Below are 18,326 nucleotides of genomic sequence, written 5' to 3' on the forward strand. Positions count from 1 at the left end.
TACTATCTTAATTACTGTTTTTGCAATTTCTATTAAATTTCCTAGTACAAATTGGCTACATGATTGTTTTAGGTTTTCATTAAGAAATTATATTAAATATGCAATAAGATACTTCGGTTAACAGAAGCTGGGGGTATATTAGTGTCACAGTTTATTATTATAATAACTTTCGTGTCTTCTGTCAGTATAACCACAAGAGTATCTCAATACCACTAGCTGATAGTAATCTTTATAAATCCTACTTTGCAGCTATACCATCTGTTAGTTATTATTTTATATGTGGCTCCATATGCATATGTGAATTAGTTGTCACTCAAGACAAATATACAAATGGAATTGTGGTTTTGTGGGGAGTTTTTTTATTGGCTTGTTTTTGTATTTTGCTATCTTAGGCCAGTGAACTAAATAAATAAACATATTCCTCAGCCTTGGAGACTAAAAATAAATGCAAATTAAAAATAATTTTAGGAGTACAAATAAAACAAATTTAAGCTCAACAAACACTTAATGTAAGAGTATATGTTAAAATTAATAGTCATCAAAATTCAATATAATTATATTAAAAAATGGAAATTTACATGCATGTAGCTCTTAAAATATACCTACAAAGCCAAACATGAATAGGTCTACTAGTACATTAGTAGCTAATATGGTCTAGTGGTCACAATATAAAACAAATTTCCATAGCCTAAGATTAGAAAAGAATGACTAATTACTTGCTTACTTATAATGTTTATTCCCTGAAGAGATGAGTCACAATGGCAAAAGCTGAAACCAGACCTCCCATGAATCTGTGGGTTTATCTCCCTTGAGCTTATGTCGCAGGCTTATAGACTAGTAGAGGACACTAAGCAAACGCTGTGTCTTACAGCTCACTACCAAAGTCTACCCAGAAAGGCAACAAGGAAAAGAGAAAAAAACAGAATATCATAGCTAGTCCTCCAATTAGTTCCAAATTACAACTTTTTTCCCCAAGTACTAGAGTCCAATGACTTTAATTTTAGTAAGCCCAAATGTGGATTTACACTCTACACACAAAAAACATGGTGAATTCCGTTAAAAGTTACCAATGGCTCTTAAAATGTAGACTAAAGCACGACTTGAGAGAACTGTATTCAGTGTTTCCTTAAGTTCTCCTATTTTAGGTGGTGATACTTTGGGATCACATACAGGGCACACCATGGGAAAAGCAGTGGTACCTAATTTAAGTCATCATTGAGAGAAACTCTGCAGAGAGGGAGTGAAGAAGAGAAAAAACATACTGAGAAATTACGATTTTCTGGAACGAATGCTGTATTATTTTTCTTTTCACAAAGTAAAAAGTCTCACTAATTACTTAATGTAAGAATATGGGCTGCTTTTCATTGTATTTTGTGTCAATGTATTAAAATGTCTCATAATCCAACTCTGTAAATATTAAATTATTTGACGCCCAAACTAGTTCTCCTTTTTTCCAATTCCAGTCCACCGAGATGCTAGCCTTGCCATGATGGCGGGGAGAGAGCTGTACTTGGGGAGGGAACCCACTTGTGAAGTACACTGGGGCTGTAAAGTGTAAAGGAAAATGTCGCAGACTACTTAACAAAAGACTTTACCCGCCATTAAAAAAAAACTACAGTGTCACACAGACATATTGCATTTATTTTTTAACCCTTTTTCATCTGTCACTGAGATTCACTTGTAGAAGGAAGTTTCATGCCATGATATGCTTCTGTGTTTCTAAAATGTCCTTATGAAGAACTTCATTTCACAAAAATTTATCTTAGTAATGTAAAAATAGTAAGGAAAAATTTTTCATGGTTCAAAATGCATAATGCATGAAATCTTTCTTGATTCTCACTAATATTAATTCTTTGTTGAAATCTCAGTTATTTTTGTAGTTATGGAGTTTAATGAACTTATTTATTCCACTTTATATTATCGTGACTTGTGGAGTTTTCTAATTATCCAGGAATAGATTGAAAATTTCTGCTTCTGTAAGTGGGAGTCACAGAGCCTTATGTATCTCTGTATCCTCTCCCTCCCATGTCCATCAATTCCCTGAAAATAGGAGGCAACCTACATATTTATATGAATTCTCAAAAAAAAAAAAAAAAAAAACCCAACCCTTATTCTGTTATACTAAAAGCCACCTCCAAAGGGTCCTCAGAAAAACGAGTTATATTTTGACAACTAAGAATGTTATTTTTAATCCTATGGAATCCATACTAATTTACCAAATATTTCTCATTATAAGTGATATTTCAACATTTCTTATATAGCCATTAAAAAATAAAATAATGAGAATCCTACTAGGTACAAGAATTATTTCTTAATCAGATGCATATCTTTTTAAAAACTAACTGAAATCATTATACTTTTCCTTGCTAATGCCGTCAGAGAGCTAAAAATAATGTAAAGTAACATTTTTTAATGGGTAACTCCTAAGAACGAATTTTTTTTTTAAAGAGGAAAAATAATTGTGTGTTTATAATACAAGGTGAAAGACAGAATTGAATGAAGAGATCTACTCATAAAACAGCATCTGCAGAGGACCACTTGTTTATTCACTCATCATCCAGAAATCACGGACAGCATCTGGGTCACACCACCCCTGTGACAGTTTGTCAGTGGCTGAGGCTATAAAGCTAATTGAGGTGTGCTCTCCGCCTGCCACACAACACAAGGGGAACAGGACTTGGTGGTTATCTCTGGCTGAGGGAGCAGGGAAAAGAGTTCACAGAGGAGGTGACGTTTGAACAGGGTTTTGGGTTTAAGCTTTATTCTGCAGATTTTGAGACATTTGGGGGGCCTGAAGTAACAAAACATGCTATTCTTTTTTTAGAAACAGATTTTGGAAAGAAACTGCTTGTTTAATAACAGTCTGGTGAACAGATGAGGACCTAGTTGGAGGAGGAGGAACCAGATTTGGAAGGTATTTCAGAGGTAGCATCAGTAGGACTTGATGATAGATTTCATGAGGAGGGTGGGAAGAATGAGCCGAAATGGTAATTTCAGGCCTTGAATTTGGCAGACAGATGATGACATGAAATGAAATCTAGATTATCATCTAACATGTATTTATTGAGCACCTTCTATGTAGCAGATGCTATTTGAGGCACGCAAGGTCTGTTGTCGTTCTCATCGTGGGAGGCAGACAGGAAACACGTGAATAATCTGAGATGGTGATAAATATGATGGAGAAAAGACAGTCATGGAAAGTGACACCTGAACTAGGATCTGGGTAATAAGAGGGAGGCCAAGTGAAGCTGTGGTACAGAAGGGAGAGCAGATGCAGAAGCTAAGATGGGAATGAGCTTAACATGAAAGGGACAGAAAGGCAGCTGGGGATGGGGACGGGATGGGGATGGGGATTTGAAGTGTGGAGGAAGAGATGAGACCGCAGAGCACATGAAACTCCTTGAAGCCCACTGTCAGGGGCTTAGCCAGCAGATTTTAAGTCAAAGAACGATGTGATCTGATTTATATTTCTGTCTGCCATATGGAGGACGGACTTAAGGGGGAAAAATGAAAGCAGAGAGTCCTGGAGAAAGTGATAGTTTCGACTCAGGTTCGAGCAGTGCCAAATGTTGAGAAGGGGTCAGATTCTGGGCTTGGAGGGATGGGTGCCAGGACTTACTGCTGGGCTGCATGTGGAGTGCGAGGGAACGGGGCGCCTCAGGAGTTTTTGTTCTAAACCACTAAGAGAAGATGGTGATATGCGATGGAGAGAGAGAAACACATTAAGCAGAGAGAAGGTGCAGGGAGGAAGGGCCGAGAATCAACAGTTCTTCCTTAGTCAAGGAAAGGCTGAACTGTCTAGACGCCTGTAAGTGAAACAGTTCATGGGCAGTGGGATGCAATGCAGGGCTCGGGGTAGGTCTAGCTGGACATACACTTTGGGAACCATCAGCTTCTATGCAGAATATTAAACCATGAGGCTGGATAAATCTCACCTTGACTGATCAAGGGAGACTATGGGGTGGAGGGTAGGTGGAGAACATGCAGCAATGTTTTTGGGGGGGATTTTTAAAGGAGAAGAATAATGAATTCCATTTTAGACTTAAGGTTGAGTTGAATGATTATTTGTCTTTTCGGTGTCTAGTCATACATGTTGGCAACTGTCCCACCTGGTTTCAGGGACTGTAGCCTTGCCAACAGGCGAGAGGTCCCCAAGGCTGGAGCTAAGCAAGAGGCTTTGGGAAATTAGGCCACTGAGGAGACAAAACCTGTCCCCCTGGCAGGGGTGCAGTCCCTGCCTCCCTCACATCGCCCTGCTTGGCCCTGGAGGATAGCTGGTTAGTCAATGACATGTAAGACCCCTTGACGGAAGGGGCAACCTAAGACAGGCACAGCCACATGGGCATCAGGGAAGAACTTGGGGGACATGGAGAAAGGGCAAAAAGACCCTCACCCCTCAGCTATGATATGGCTGGGGTCCTCATTCTGTCTGAAAGAAGTCTCCTTATCTCTTGGCGGCTCTGCTCCACCTGCCTGGCTCAGGTCTGAAACAATACTGGAGACAGCCCTAAACTGGATTGGTGGTTCCCGGGGGAAATCAGGAGTAGAAGTAAATGTTTTGAAGCATGCTTTGTTTTTCCCTCAAAAGCTATGATAACCAGCTCATGCTGGGAAGAAAATTTACATTATTCTCAGACCCTGACCCTGAACCCTCTGGCGCTCTTATGTTTATGCTCTCATGTTTACTCGTCTCCTCTTGGACCCATGTAAATCAGTGTGTTCCCACCATTTTTTCCCTTCAAAACATCATCTATTCTCTGTAAACATTAACATATTGATGTTTACCTGTACATTCCTAATATCTAGCCCTATCGATAACCCTTTCAATAAAAACCTTTGGACACAGGGGCTTGGGGCCTTCTCCACGAGAGGGAAGCGCCACCCCTTTCCCTGGCAGACTGAGAGAAAAGTGTCTGGGGCAACTTATTGTATTTCCTGATCAGTAATGACCCGGAGCATACTCTGCAGGTCAGAGTCTGCCACCCGACTCACATAGCCTCGAAAGTATTTTTTATTATCTTCTTGTACTGTGATTTAACCCTGTGGTCTCATTTGCAGTCTCCTTGTTTCTTCTTTGTTACATAGGTACGCTCTCTTGATAACAAACACTACCCTCTAAATGTCCAGTTGCTATTCAAATAGAAGGCACTTCTGAAATATCTGTTACAGCATGAATATATAAATCCACTCATTAAGAACTGGTTGTATATAATAGACTATAAAATGGCATAATAATGAGCTAGTTTGAAATATGGAAGGATCATAATCTCAAAAGCTTCTTTCCTTAAGAATTATTAATCTTATAATTCTTTCCATCAATGAATCAACTTTGAAAAATAATCAAGTACCACAGACATTTCCAGTGAATCCCATATCTAAGAAATTAAATTCAATAATCATGGATGGTTTCTAACTCATTCTGGTGGCTCTTTGCCAAACTTCAAATATATCAACCTTTGTTTCCCATCAAAGATGCTACTAATAGTCATCACTCACTAAATGTCTGAATAAATGAAAGAGATCAAGTTGTTTTAATGTATAGTCTAGACATATTTCTTTGTCCTTGAATTTTTTCACCATTATAGACTCAGTTCCTTACACAGCACCTTGAATACCATCAGTGCTTAATAAATATGTATAGCACACATCAATGAAAAATGAATGCAGCTCTATGGGAAAGATGATACTTTTCTTCCTCTACATCAGTATACTTCCTATATCACTTAAAATAAGTTTTTTTCTTGATTATAAAATAATCATTCATTATGGAAAAACTGAATTTAAAAATTAAAGTCTTTTTCAAATACATATTACTGTCTACTTGCAATTCATGATTGTATTCATTCATTCAACAAATTTTTGACTCTCTACTCTGCTAGGCTTTAGGGATATGGAGATGAACCAAAGAAGCTGGGTTCCTGACCCCACTCCAGTTGTACATACCAATACCTTCCTGTGCTGCAGCAGAATGGAAGTAAAGGTCTGTCACCATTAGAAAGTTTCAGAATTTATGGCTATCCCCTCCCCCCCAAGAATGAACATTCCCCCTAAGTCTTGAAAATTATTTGATCAATTATGCAATGTTAGTTTCTACACAGTACACGAAAGTGCCCTAAAGACACTTTCAAGTACCTTCAAGAGCGAACAGGTTTTCTGTGTGGAAAAGAACACATACCCTAGTTTTTCTATTCAGCAATATCGAGGACTGCATTTTGATGCTGGACATGGTAATGTAATATAGTCTGAGTAGATTATTTTCAAACCTTCCCTTTTAGGTTCATTCTGTTTCTCTTTTTCCAACAGAAAGTTTCCATTTCCAGCACAAGGAAAAGCTTAGCACTTGGAAAGCCATGCCCTGTACTATTGCCAGCCCCTGACTTTGAGCAGATCACCTGTTCCTTGCTATCTAGACACCAGTCTGCATAGCAAGAGTGGAGGTTACTATTCATCCTCAGAGAAATATATAATCATCATGACTTGTTCAGTTTCATCCCAAAAGGACTCTATAGAGTTTCACTTACCAGTTGATCGCCTTCTACTTCTGAAGTTTTACTGCTTGCTGCCGTTCCTTGCTCATTTGCTGTATCTCCTGAAATACAGAAAAATAAAATAAACAGGAAACATTACCACATCATTGAGGCCAAATTGTCTTCTATTTCTTTGAAATATATTTTGATATTATATGTCTCACATTATGGAATCAACTATTCTTTCCTTTGTAACGAAGTAAATAAGTGAATTTTTAAGAATAGTAGTTTTATTGAGGTCTCAGAAATCATCCACAAACATATATACACACACATACACACACATACGTACATACAGCCTCAACCAGAAATGTATCCTGTTTTATAAAGGTTTATACTGGAAGAATGAAGTGAGTTCATCTTTTGTAAACCAAGTCATATTTCAAATAAACCAGGAACACTTACAGCTTAAATAATATAAGGCAAATTGTTTTCAAATTAAAAGTATTTATGCTATGAATAACTGTCCTTGAAATTAGTTCTTTTAATCAGGTTTATTCTTTATAAAGTTTTGTATACCTGTGTATTTGCCTCAAAATCAATACATATGTTTGAGTGTGGTAATTAACCAAATGTAGAACAGTCTTTACAGTAGGAAATAATAGTGAACAAATTCATAAATTAGCCTTCAGTTATACTCTGATCCCTAAGGCTGGTGCCTGAGTGAGTTACGTCACTAAATGAAGCCGGTGACCAGGCTTTCTCCAAGGACAGGACAAACACAAACATAGTTAAGTATAAGCATAATCTAATTATTAATGGCCTATTTTTATTTATTAATTATCACTAATGAGCTGTGATTAATGCATAGTAAGTAAAGAAACAATTAGCCTATTTCTTAAAGCATAATGAGAAGTCAACTTAGTAATTCGTAAACTGCTCTTCCCACAAAGTTAAGCCAACTCAAGAATGTCCACAACAGGTTATATTACAAAATTCACAGATGATAACTTGGCTGACACTAAAGGTTAGGTATTTGTTAATGGGAGGAAGGTCACAAGTCTTGATTGGAGATAAAGTATGAAAGTAAGAAAGGCTGAGGTTAGCTCTTCCATATGAAATATAAAAGTTGAGTTTACCAAAGGCTATAATCAAAGAAGAACCTTGTGAAAATTTTAAAGGATTAAATAAAATTATATTAAATTCTAAAAACATGAAGCAAGAATTAAATTGGTAGTTAATTTACTCAAGAGAGTTATTTTCCTTAAGCTAAAGGAACTCCCCAAAATGTTTAAAATCCAAGCACATCAATACATATTCCAGCCTATAAGCTTTGTTCTCAGCTATGCATAACATTAGAATAGCTGGGCAGGACCCAGCCCATAAAAGGTGTTTAATAAATAATAGCTGAATTAGTGCATTTTTCTTCATAATGTCCACTATAAAACTGACATAATACTAAATGGTATGTAATAAAAACTGTATTTGAGCATACAATTAGTCTCTTTCTTCTACAACGTATCTGTGAAACTTAAAAGGCAAATTTATGAACTACCACTACGATGTACTGATTTATAATTGTGGCATAACTTATTAGATTTTAAAAGCAGTTAATTAGTAAAAAAAATTGAAACAAAAGGATTAGGAACTTTTGGGTAATATCTGTAAGACAATAGAGTTAATAATTTTAAGTGAAAAATTAAATCGACCTACTTTTGTGACCTAGGACATCACTAGACCATTGTGATTGATTTTTGAATGACGGTTTACACAGACCATTAATTTGCATACCAAGAGTCTTATTTTCAGAAATTCGCTTCTCTCTGAAAGTGAGGGAAAAGATAATCACAGGCTGAAAAACCAATGAACAGTGCGTTCAGTTGGCTTGATAACAGGCGGAGAACCACGGCTGCGTGAATGGCCACGGTAACGCACGTCTCTGTACAGCGGGGGCAAAGTGTGTTTAACAACTCCCACGCATGCTGCTTCTAGAAAATGTATAGCACCCAGAATGAAAGACTTGTTGCCTTTTAGGTTAAAAAAAACCCTCAAGATAGATTTTTTTTTTTTACCTTTTAAAATGATTATTCCTCCATCCCATAGCCATGCAAATGATTTTTAACTAAAAGCATTCAGTGTGCTTCCTTTGCCATTTTCTGACGTCATGGCGTGTACCTTTGTGAAACGTTCCCTATTTCTCCCCACTGCCTGAATCACCAGAAAGATGATCAGCCAGTGTGTCCGACATCACACAGCACATCTGCCTGGAAGCGATTACAGAATCACTATTTACTGAAATGCCATGTCTGGCGATGACTCAGATAGGACAATAACTGATTACAGGGAAAAATGCCATCTGCAAGATTATTCTCTATAAACAAAGGCACAAAATTAAAACTATACAAACAACAGAAAAATCAAGTCACAAAGAAATACAATTTTTGAAGTCTTTTTCCTCCCACTGACAAATTATTCTGTTATGGCAGAAATTCAGTTATTTTATCCATTTTTTTATAACTCACATGAAAGTTAGGTACTTTTTAAAAAAATCCTTACTGTATTTTTTTCCATTACCATTAGTTCCTTTATAACCCCCACCCCCCATCAATCACCACACTGTTATCCATACCTTTAACAATAAAGATGCATGTGGCAAATGTGAAATAAGGTATTTCAGTTTTCAAACATCAGTTAACTATAATTTACATGCTGGGTAGATTCAAAATTTCATTTGCAAATCAGCTGTTTAAAAAGAATAAAAACAGCCGACATTTTCACAGCACATTACATTTCATAAAGTCTCTTTTTACTGCCATTACACTGAAATCTCACTGTGGTGCAGTAAAACATGTCCCCCCACCCCGCCCTGCCCCAACTCCAGGTTAGAGGTGAGAGAGCCCTAGGGGCCAGAGCACTCAGTGACATGCCCCGCATCTCCCAGGTGGAAGGCAGTCTTGGGAGTAGAACTGGGCTCTACTGACATCTCTGGGGATTCCGTGGAAGGTTCTGAGGAATGGGGGCCGAGGTCAGGGCAATGAAGCCTGTGAGTTAGGGAACAGGGAGTGAAGAGCAAAGCCCAGGGCTCCTAGCCCTGAAGAAAGGATCTCGTGCTGGCCCACCCGCCTCGGCCCCGAGACACTTCTCTTTATTCCTTTTTTTCTTCCGTAGGCCCCACAGATTATCTAGTCTCACCCCTTTCCACTGGTGATAGCAGACACTTCTAACCAGGGCAAGTCACTGTCTTTCCTTTGGGTCCTTCAAAGCAAACAGTGTCCCCTGGACACTTTTCCAGAAGTTAATAAGGAAAGAAACAATTTCGTTAGAGGCAAAATCCCTCTTGTACTACAATGTGCAATTTTCTTGTTTTAAAATATAGTTTTTATTTAGAATGAGTAAATGATAAAGGCTCTATATATTCATACTAATGAAGCTCTTTCAGGACTTAAAGAACTGAAATGAAATTCATCTATATTTTAGATGAGGGGTTGACGTTTTTCCTGTACCAGGCTAGATAGTAAACATTTTAGGTTTTGTGGGCCACATCGTCTCGGTTGCAACTTCTTGACTCTACTATTGTAGCAGCTGAAAGTAACCACAGACAACATATAAACCAATGAGTGAGGCTGTGTCCCAATAAAATTTTATTTACAAAGACCACTGCCGTGCTGGAATTTCTGGATCCCTGTTTTACAGAAATATGCACTCCACTTTTTCAGATAAAAGACTGAATTATGTTTAAAATATATAAGGAGATAAGAAAGAGACAGTCATTAGACTACCATCATGATCCCCTTCTAGGGGTGAATTGGGTTGAAGAAGAGGAGAAATGATGAAGAGTGAGCACTAGGGATAAAGGGAGGTAGAAAGGACAGAAATCCCCAGGATGAGAAAGCAGCTCAAATGCCTGCTTTGGTCCTCGGGGAGCCTTGCTTGGGCAGGGGCCTCGGTAGTGGGAGGCGGAGAGAGCGCCCGCGCTCCTCAGGAGGAAGCCCTGGCAGCATTCACCCCAGGCCTCCCTCTCCTTCAGTCCAGGGGTTGGTGATCTGGGGGGGCTTGACTGCCATGGTTCTGCCCCTTCCTTTCCCCTTCCCCTGAGAACTGGAGGACCACAGAGAACACAGGGCTCTCTCTGCTCTGACCCTCCACAGTGACCACCGCCCCCTCGGGGACGCCTGCCCCAATATCCTGTACCTGGATGGAACTCAATCTGACCCTGGGGTTGAGATAAGGAAACCTCTTTGCTTCTTGATAGAAAGCACATTCTTCAATACCAGCTTTATAGGCAATACACATGAGAATTTGGTCTTCATCTGTTCTATTTTATTTATTTTTTCCAAAATTGACCAGATCTTATCTGGGAAAAAGGGGTGTTGATATTGGAACGCCCCAGAACCTAACAGGACGAGGACTGGGCTGGTGTGGACAGGGTTGGGGAGTGCCCGTGTGAAAAGCAGTGAATACGGAAAACCATTCTCTTTCTTATCTAGAACTCAATACTTGAGGATGCGGTTTACAAAACACAAGTTTCAATGGGTTCACCTGGAAAAACTATTTTTATGGTCAGAAGCATGAGGAAAACCTGAAGAACGGGTTCCCTTTTGGTTGACTTCCACTTTAACATATTAAAGGCTCTGAGAATTTCTTTAGTAAAGACACTTTAAATATTTTTTCACTATGTATTTGACTATGAAGCCATTTTATTCACCTAATACCTATTAAACATCTTGTGAAGGTCTGTGAACACATTATGGAAAATGCTGATACATTTCCCAAGTTAAAATTGACTATGAAATATATTTTTACCTGACCCTTCAGAAGACCCTCAACGTTGCTAAATTTGTTACTTAGCTTTTAAACATTCATTTCACACAATCCTAACCCACACTTCCTCAAATGATCCTTTCCACAACTTGTTCATCTGTTCAGTTGCATGCAGGGCAGACTAGCAAGCATTATGTGACTGCATTCTACCACATACCTCTGATACCAGAAGAGTTGATAATCTACAGAGGAGAAAAGGATAGCCAAGCACCTTGAAGACATAGGGGAAAACCCCGGTGCTCAGAAATATCTCCTCCACAAATTCCACCAATTAGAGATTCATTAGGGTTAATGAGCTCCTCTTTTAAATGCAAATACCCTCCGGGAGTGTTTGCTTATTAGTCATTCACCCAGTGAAGTAGTGGAAAGAACAGTGGAATGGCCACTCCATGAACTCCTTTTCATTCCTCAGTCACACACTCATTATACAAGGCAGCCTGGCACTGTGGCAAGAGAAAGGCTTGGAATCTGACAGATCTCTACCCAAATCCTTTACCAAATCCGTGACCTTGTGCAAGTTACTTAACTTCTCAGAGCCTCAATTTCCTCATCTGAAAATGGGAATAATGATACATAATGAGGTTGTTACAAAGATTAAATGAGAAAACGTGTTCAACCCTAATTGCAGAGAAGGGAGAGGAGTTGGGGCAAGATAAAGGTTTTGTCTGGGTGTCTACTGCTGTTCAGCCTTTGTCCTGTAGCTGCGGCCATTATCTTCAGCTTTGGAGAGGTGCTGGGAGAGGCCGTCACCCGGAATGCCATTTCGTCCTCGCGGCCGTGCTGTGAGCTGCCTTTATTACGTCTATTTAAGAACGGCACGCTGGGTGTTAAAATCCAAGTCTGAGGACAACGCCAAGTCATTATGTAATATGTGGCTTCTCATTACTTATCAAAACTTAAGTTACCCAACTCAGTTTAACACACTTTACACTTAAGTCACCCCCAGTTCATGCAATTTTTCCTCCCACTTTCCCTAGTGCTGTCTGCTCACTCCCTATTTCCCACTATCATAAAGGAAGGAGGGATAAAGGAAAAACAAAAGTATGAATTGCTGAGGACTAGCCCTCACCAGGAGCCTCCTGCTGTTAGGTCAGGGTTCTGATGATAATTCCTATAACCCCTCAAGAAAATGAGCCAAGAATAGGAAAAGCTAAGCCATAGAGGGAGGAATATAGTTAGCAAACAAATAAAATAAAAGGTTGGCTAGGCATTAACAAAAAGCAAATTAAAATTATTATACCCAAAATTTGCTAAGGATGGGATACAATTAGCACATTGGCTTCATTCTGGTCATGAAGTGAATACACAATAAACACCTGTTGATTTGACTGTGTGTCAGGTCGGGGGGAGGTGGCCAGTAAAAGAGATAATCCTACATACGCCACTCACTGAGGCCTTATAAAAAGAATTATAAATGGTTGGTAAAATATGAAAAAATAAATAAATTAAGCATTCAATAGAATGGCTGATCTACTTCGCGAGAAATTAGTGTGAATCTTAATTTTAATATTGTACATATTTATATAAAACTTCTAGGCATCATGTTAGATTTTAACCTTATGAATGCTATTGAAATCACAGAGCTAAAAACCTTGCTTGCTACCTGCGACTCTTAAGGTCACTCTGAATTCTTAAAGGCATTTTACTCAGGGAAGTAAGAATGCCAGCAAATCCAACTGAGGTCAGACCCATGTTTAGTCCTACTGGCCTGCTCTTAATTAACTTGTCCTGGGATTCCACAGATGTCTTTAGGTCTGAGTCTTGTTCCTTTGTACTTATGGGTAATAATTTTCCTGGAAGACCTTAAAAGCAATCCAGAAACATCATTTAAGCATTTAGCACTATGCTAAACAGTTAAGCCTAGATATCTTTACTTTTAGGCTAGAAGACTAGAAACACAAAAGGCCAAATTCATTTTGTACATGTACATTTGTACAATATTGTATCATGCTGTATAAATCTGCCTTCAAAGCGTTTTGGTTCATCTTTCCTAAATCAGACTAAATTTATATACTGTGAGAGTAAGTTGGACTGATTGTTTCTGACCCTGGATCCCAAAATGCTGCTGAAAGAAGTCTCTGCAAAGGGCTGCTCTGAGCAGCCCACCGGCAGCAGGTTCCATAGGCTCTGCTGAAAACAAACAGGACTGACACAAAAAAAGGATTTCAGTGCATGCAGCTTGAAGCCTAAATCTGTAAAGAGGGGCAAGAAAAGGCTCACTCTACCGGGTTATCTGGTCTTCTGAAACAAAGACTCAAATGTGCTGCCTGCAGTGGGGGAAGATGGCATTGATCCATCCACAATAATGCAAACCCAGGTTGAAGATACATGGGATCAAGTCAGTCACGCTCAAGAGTGTTCAGTCTCCTTTCGATCCAAGAGGATAAACTTGTAAAGTTACTCTTTGGTGTCAGGAGTTGTGTCCAGTCAGTTTTCAACATAGAAAAATAAGTGACCCCATGAAATCAAATGTGTTTCAACTTGCAGCATCAGTTGGTCCAACCAGAGATACTAGGTAGGTAACTTTCTCAATCTCTTGAAATTTAGTTCGTAGATTGATAAAAAACAGTTGTGGTGTAACTGAAAACTGCAGAGAAAATTTCTAGCAGAAATAATAAAAGCAGTATATGAAATATATTACCATCAGTTTCAAGTTAAATTTCATTCATTCAATAAAAATTTGACAAATACCTACCCTGTGCCATATGTCATGCTGGCTACCATGTGAACAAAGTAATAGCATCTCTGCCCTCACAGCGCTTACATTCTAAAAGGGATTTCAAACAAGCAATCACAAGAACTGAATGTAAATTGAGCCCAAAACTAAAAATGATGGGAGTACCAAATCAGTTACAACGTGGAAAATTGTGTGGAGCACACTGTGAAAAAGGTGACCAAGGATAACAAAAGCAAGTTTCTTTATTAGGACTTTTTTTCCCTTTGTCTCCAGCTCCGGTCATTTTAAAAAAAAAAGTGTCATTAGCCAGTATCATTACTTTTAATGAAAGTCAAATATTAAACGTGCTCTTGTATCACACAAAAGTTTGAAGAGAATATTTCTGAAAATGCATCAATATTATTTGAAGGAAAGTTGATATTTAAAAAGTGAATCACTTGCAAATCAGATCACAATTAGAAGCAAAGCCACATGTGGTAGATATGATGCGATAACTAGATGAAGACAGTTTGATTTCAAAATGCAAAAGAAACTGGTTGGTTTTATTGAAGATGGCACACTTGTCATTCAGTTGTACAACATAAATGTGTGAATTACTTTCCTGAGGGTCACAGTCTACTATGCATATGTCCTACTAAAAATGTTCATATAAGAAAAGAGATCCAGTCCCTTTAAGAATCAGGTTCGCCCAAACGCCACAAGGCCTGAGAAAGGAAGCCCTGGCCTCTTCACCAGCCATTGACTGGACAAGCAGGCAGACAGCAGCAGTGAATCACTAATCAGCATCCTGAGGAAGGACCCCAAAAGGGCCTGGATCAAAGTTTAGGGTTGCAAACCCAGGCCTGCCCATCCTTTGCTAAATTTACAAACTTTGAGTTGGGCTGCAATATAAAGACTGAGCGGGAACAAAAGCAAGTCATGGGCTAGCCTACGATGGATGAGCCCAAAGGAAAGCAGGGCTGAAGGCAGGCGGCAGGGCCTTCACGGGCCGCCCCGTGGAAGTCTGAGATCTCCTTGCAGGCGGGCAGTGCATCGCTCATTTCTGTGTGTGGGAGAACCACCGGGTATGCAAATTCGGGAGTCTCACAAGAGATTCAAACTCATGAAGTCTGGTGAAGGGCCTAAAAATCTGAGCTATTAGGAGGCATTCCAGGAGGTCCTAATGCAGGGGGTCCGTGGACAATCCTTTGAAAACCACTGAAGCTGACTGACTGAGATACCCTTGCGTGGCTGACAGATTATCATCTGCCTAGCTTTTGAAATGACTGCCCTGCCCCTTGGTCTCTCCTTCCCTCCCGCTTGTTTAAATAATTGCGGAGTAATATCTCTGTGCTAAGGTTGAGGCTCAATAACTCAGTTCCCGAAAGAACTGAAAGCAGGTCTTCAAGAAATACTTTTACATCCATGCCAACAGCAGCATTATTTACAAGAGACAAAAGGTGGCAGCAACCTAAGTGTCCATCGACAGATGAAGGATAAACAAAATGTGGCATATACATACAATGGAATATCATTCAGCTTTAAAAGGAAATTGTGACATATGCTACAATATGGATGCTTTGAAGACATTATACCAAGTAAAATAAGTCAGTCACAAGAAGACAAACACTGTATGATTCTATTCACATGACGTTCCTAGAATAGTACAAAAAAAAAATTTTTTTTCATTCTCACCTGAGGACATGCTTACTGATTTTAGAGAGCGAGGAAGGGAGGGAGGAAGACAGGGAGAGAAACATCGGCTGTCTGCGTCTCATACACACCCCAGCGAGGGACCAAACCCACAACCTAGGTATGTGCCCTGACCAAGAATCAACACATAACTTTTCTTTCTTTCTTTCTTTTTCAAAATTTTTTCACTTTATTTATCTTCTACTTAAATCTTTATTTCTTTTTCTTTTTATTTTTTTATTATCATTTATCCCCCTTATACTACAAACTTTCGGGTTAGGAAACAACACTCCAACCAACTGAGCCACACCGGCTAAGGTAGAATAGTTGAATTCATAGAGACAGAAAGTAGAACAGTGGTTGCCAGGGGCTGGAGGGAGGAGCAAATAGAGAACTACTTAACAGGTACAGTTTGAGTTTTGTGAGTGAATTGGGTTCTGGAGACTGGTTTATAACACTGTGAAAGAACTTAACACTACTGAACTGCATACTTAAAAATGGTTAAGATGATAAAACCTGTGTGCTTTACTACAACTACAGGAAAAAAATTAAATGTAAGATTGTTACCCACTATTGAGAACAATAAAATGGTACAAGTTAAAAATAAGTCTACTACTGTTCAATACTGTATTTTATAATCTATCTTAGTTTTGTTCTAGTAAGTATTTACATACAGGTATTATAATCAGCCTTCACCCCATATTCATATTATTATATTAATATATCAATAAAAAAGGAAAATTCAAGTATAGGAAATTGTGCGTTTTCCTCCTCTCTGCAACAGAATTGGTCAGGGCTCACTGACGGGCCTGGTGACAAGAAATGGCTTGACCGGCTGCCTAGTTACAATGGACAGAGGTGTGCTCGGGAGAGCCCGCCCTGGCCACTCTGCACTAGCACAATAATGTTGTTTCCGTCGACGTGCACCTACAAGCTTATTTGTATTTACAATATCAAATAACAACATGGTGTAAGTGATACTGCAAGCATATGCTATGCTTTATAAAACCGAACTACTGGTTTGAAAAATGGAAATTTTTGTATAACTTGAATCAAGAAATCTAAAATATGAAGTGTGGAATAAACAGAGTACAGTGATGGATTATGTGAAACTTCAGAGCTAATATGCATATCCTTTAATGATCTTAAGCAAAATCCTAAACTTCCTCTAAGGAAGAGACATTTTTCAGTCCTCTTAGGCCTTGAAGTCACTAGGATGCTGAAAATGAAGGCCAGGTATTTGGAGGGAGGGTTTCAATATCAGCAAATAAACTCTGAGGTCCCCACCACTGGCTGTGCTTCTTTCCCATAGAAATCCCACCAAATCAGAGAAGTTAAGGGAAGGAAAAGAAGAGGAGAGTGGCAGGGTCGGAGGCAGGGGACTGATCCGACTTTGAGAGCCTGCTACTGGCAGCTCCTACTCTAACAACATGGGGACATTGAGCTCAGGAGCTCCCAGATAAGCTGACAGCACAAAGTCAGACAGATGTAAGGCAAAAAGCCCACTGAAGGATGCAACGCCCCAGTGAGTGCGAGCCCGTGGCATGATCAAAAAGTGTGGGAATTTTCTTGGCAACCGCGTGGAAGTGATGAAGGGAAAAGCGAGGATCACTCTGTGCCCGAAATTTTCAATATAGACCTCAACCAGGTAATACATACTCAACCTCACATCCCAGCTCCAGCCTCACTACCTCAAGACTCTCCCCAGAGAACCCATCCCCCTCCACATGCTCCAATGTGTTCTCATTCTCCAGCAAAGCACTTTCCACACATTTGCAATCACTTTATTATATGTACTCACTTGTTTAGTGGCTGTTGTTCCCATTAACAGACTCTCAGTTCCACCAGGACAATCACATTTATTTTATTTGCCACAATATTGCCAGCATCGAGTACAGCGGCTGGCACCGAGGAGAATGCGGTAGACCCTTACGAGATGGCAATCTTCTGACTGATGCACTACAGCAAGTGTGGCATTGTCACAAGGCTGTGGCAGGTAATCTCAGAAAACCAAAATGTTCTGATGAAACTATGGAATAAATAAGGGAAGCTGAAGAGGATGACCTATGACTGGTAAAATGAAATGTTTAGTTGTTGGTTTTGTTTTGTTTTTTTTTTAATTTATTTTTAGAGAGAGGGGAAGCAAGGGAGAGAGAGGGAGAGAGACATCAGTGTGTGGTTGTCTCTTGCGTAACCCCAAATGGGGACCTGGGCTGCAACCCAGGCATGTGTCCTGACTGGGAATTGAACTAGCAACCCTTTGGTTCACAGGCCGGCATCAATCCACTGAGCAACACTAGCCAGGGTCAAAATAAGTTTATTAATAGCACTTAGAGCTCGGTGAAAGGTAGAAGCTAAACAAAAGGCTTAAGGAGAGATCAATAATCACAGTTCTAATGTGATGTTTGGACAGGGTCTCTGCAATAAGAAAGGACAGGGTAGACCAGCTGTAAGAGACTTGGAAACACTTCCCAGCAGTTTGTAAGGGGAGAAAAAAAAGGACAAAGAGTCAATAGTGACTTTGAAATCAGAGAGAACTTACCAGGTTCTATGTAGTTACAGTGAGTTTGAGATAATTGCATGAAATATAAGAGGTGCTGAGATTCCAAAGCAATTCTGATAAAGTATTTTCATTTATCTTATTGTATTTATTGCTGTATTTTTAAGTTTGCTACTGATATGTATTTGAC

At 39.3% G+C, this 18,326-nt stretch overlaps 1 protein-coding gene across 1 annotated transcript in view; it reads right to left on the reverse strand.

The window, feature by feature from the left end:
• The window catches only part of UMAD1 (UBAP1-MVB12-associated (UMA) domain containing 1), a 206,565-nt gene that overhangs the window by 57,631 nt on the left and 130,608 nt on the right, over positions 1-18,326 (reverse strand). The window contains exon 3 of the mRNA XM_054564090.1: positions 6,522-6,589. Within this exon, the coding sequence (XP_054420065.1) occupies positions 6,522-6,589 (68 nt within the window). The remainder of the gene's footprint in view (positions 1-6,521; positions 6,590-18,326) is intronic.

This window comes from Pteronotus mesoamericanus, unplaced genomic scaffold (genome assembly GCF_021234165.1).
Source record: "Pteronotus mesoamericanus isolate MK-2021 breed Mesoamerican mustached bat unplaced genomic scaffold, CSHL_Meso_final scaffold_85, whole genome shotgun sequence".
In the NCBI taxonomy this organism is placed as follows: domain Eukaryota; kingdom Metazoa; phylum Chordata; class Mammalia; order Chiroptera; family Mormoopidae; genus Pteronotus; species Pteronotus mesoamericanus.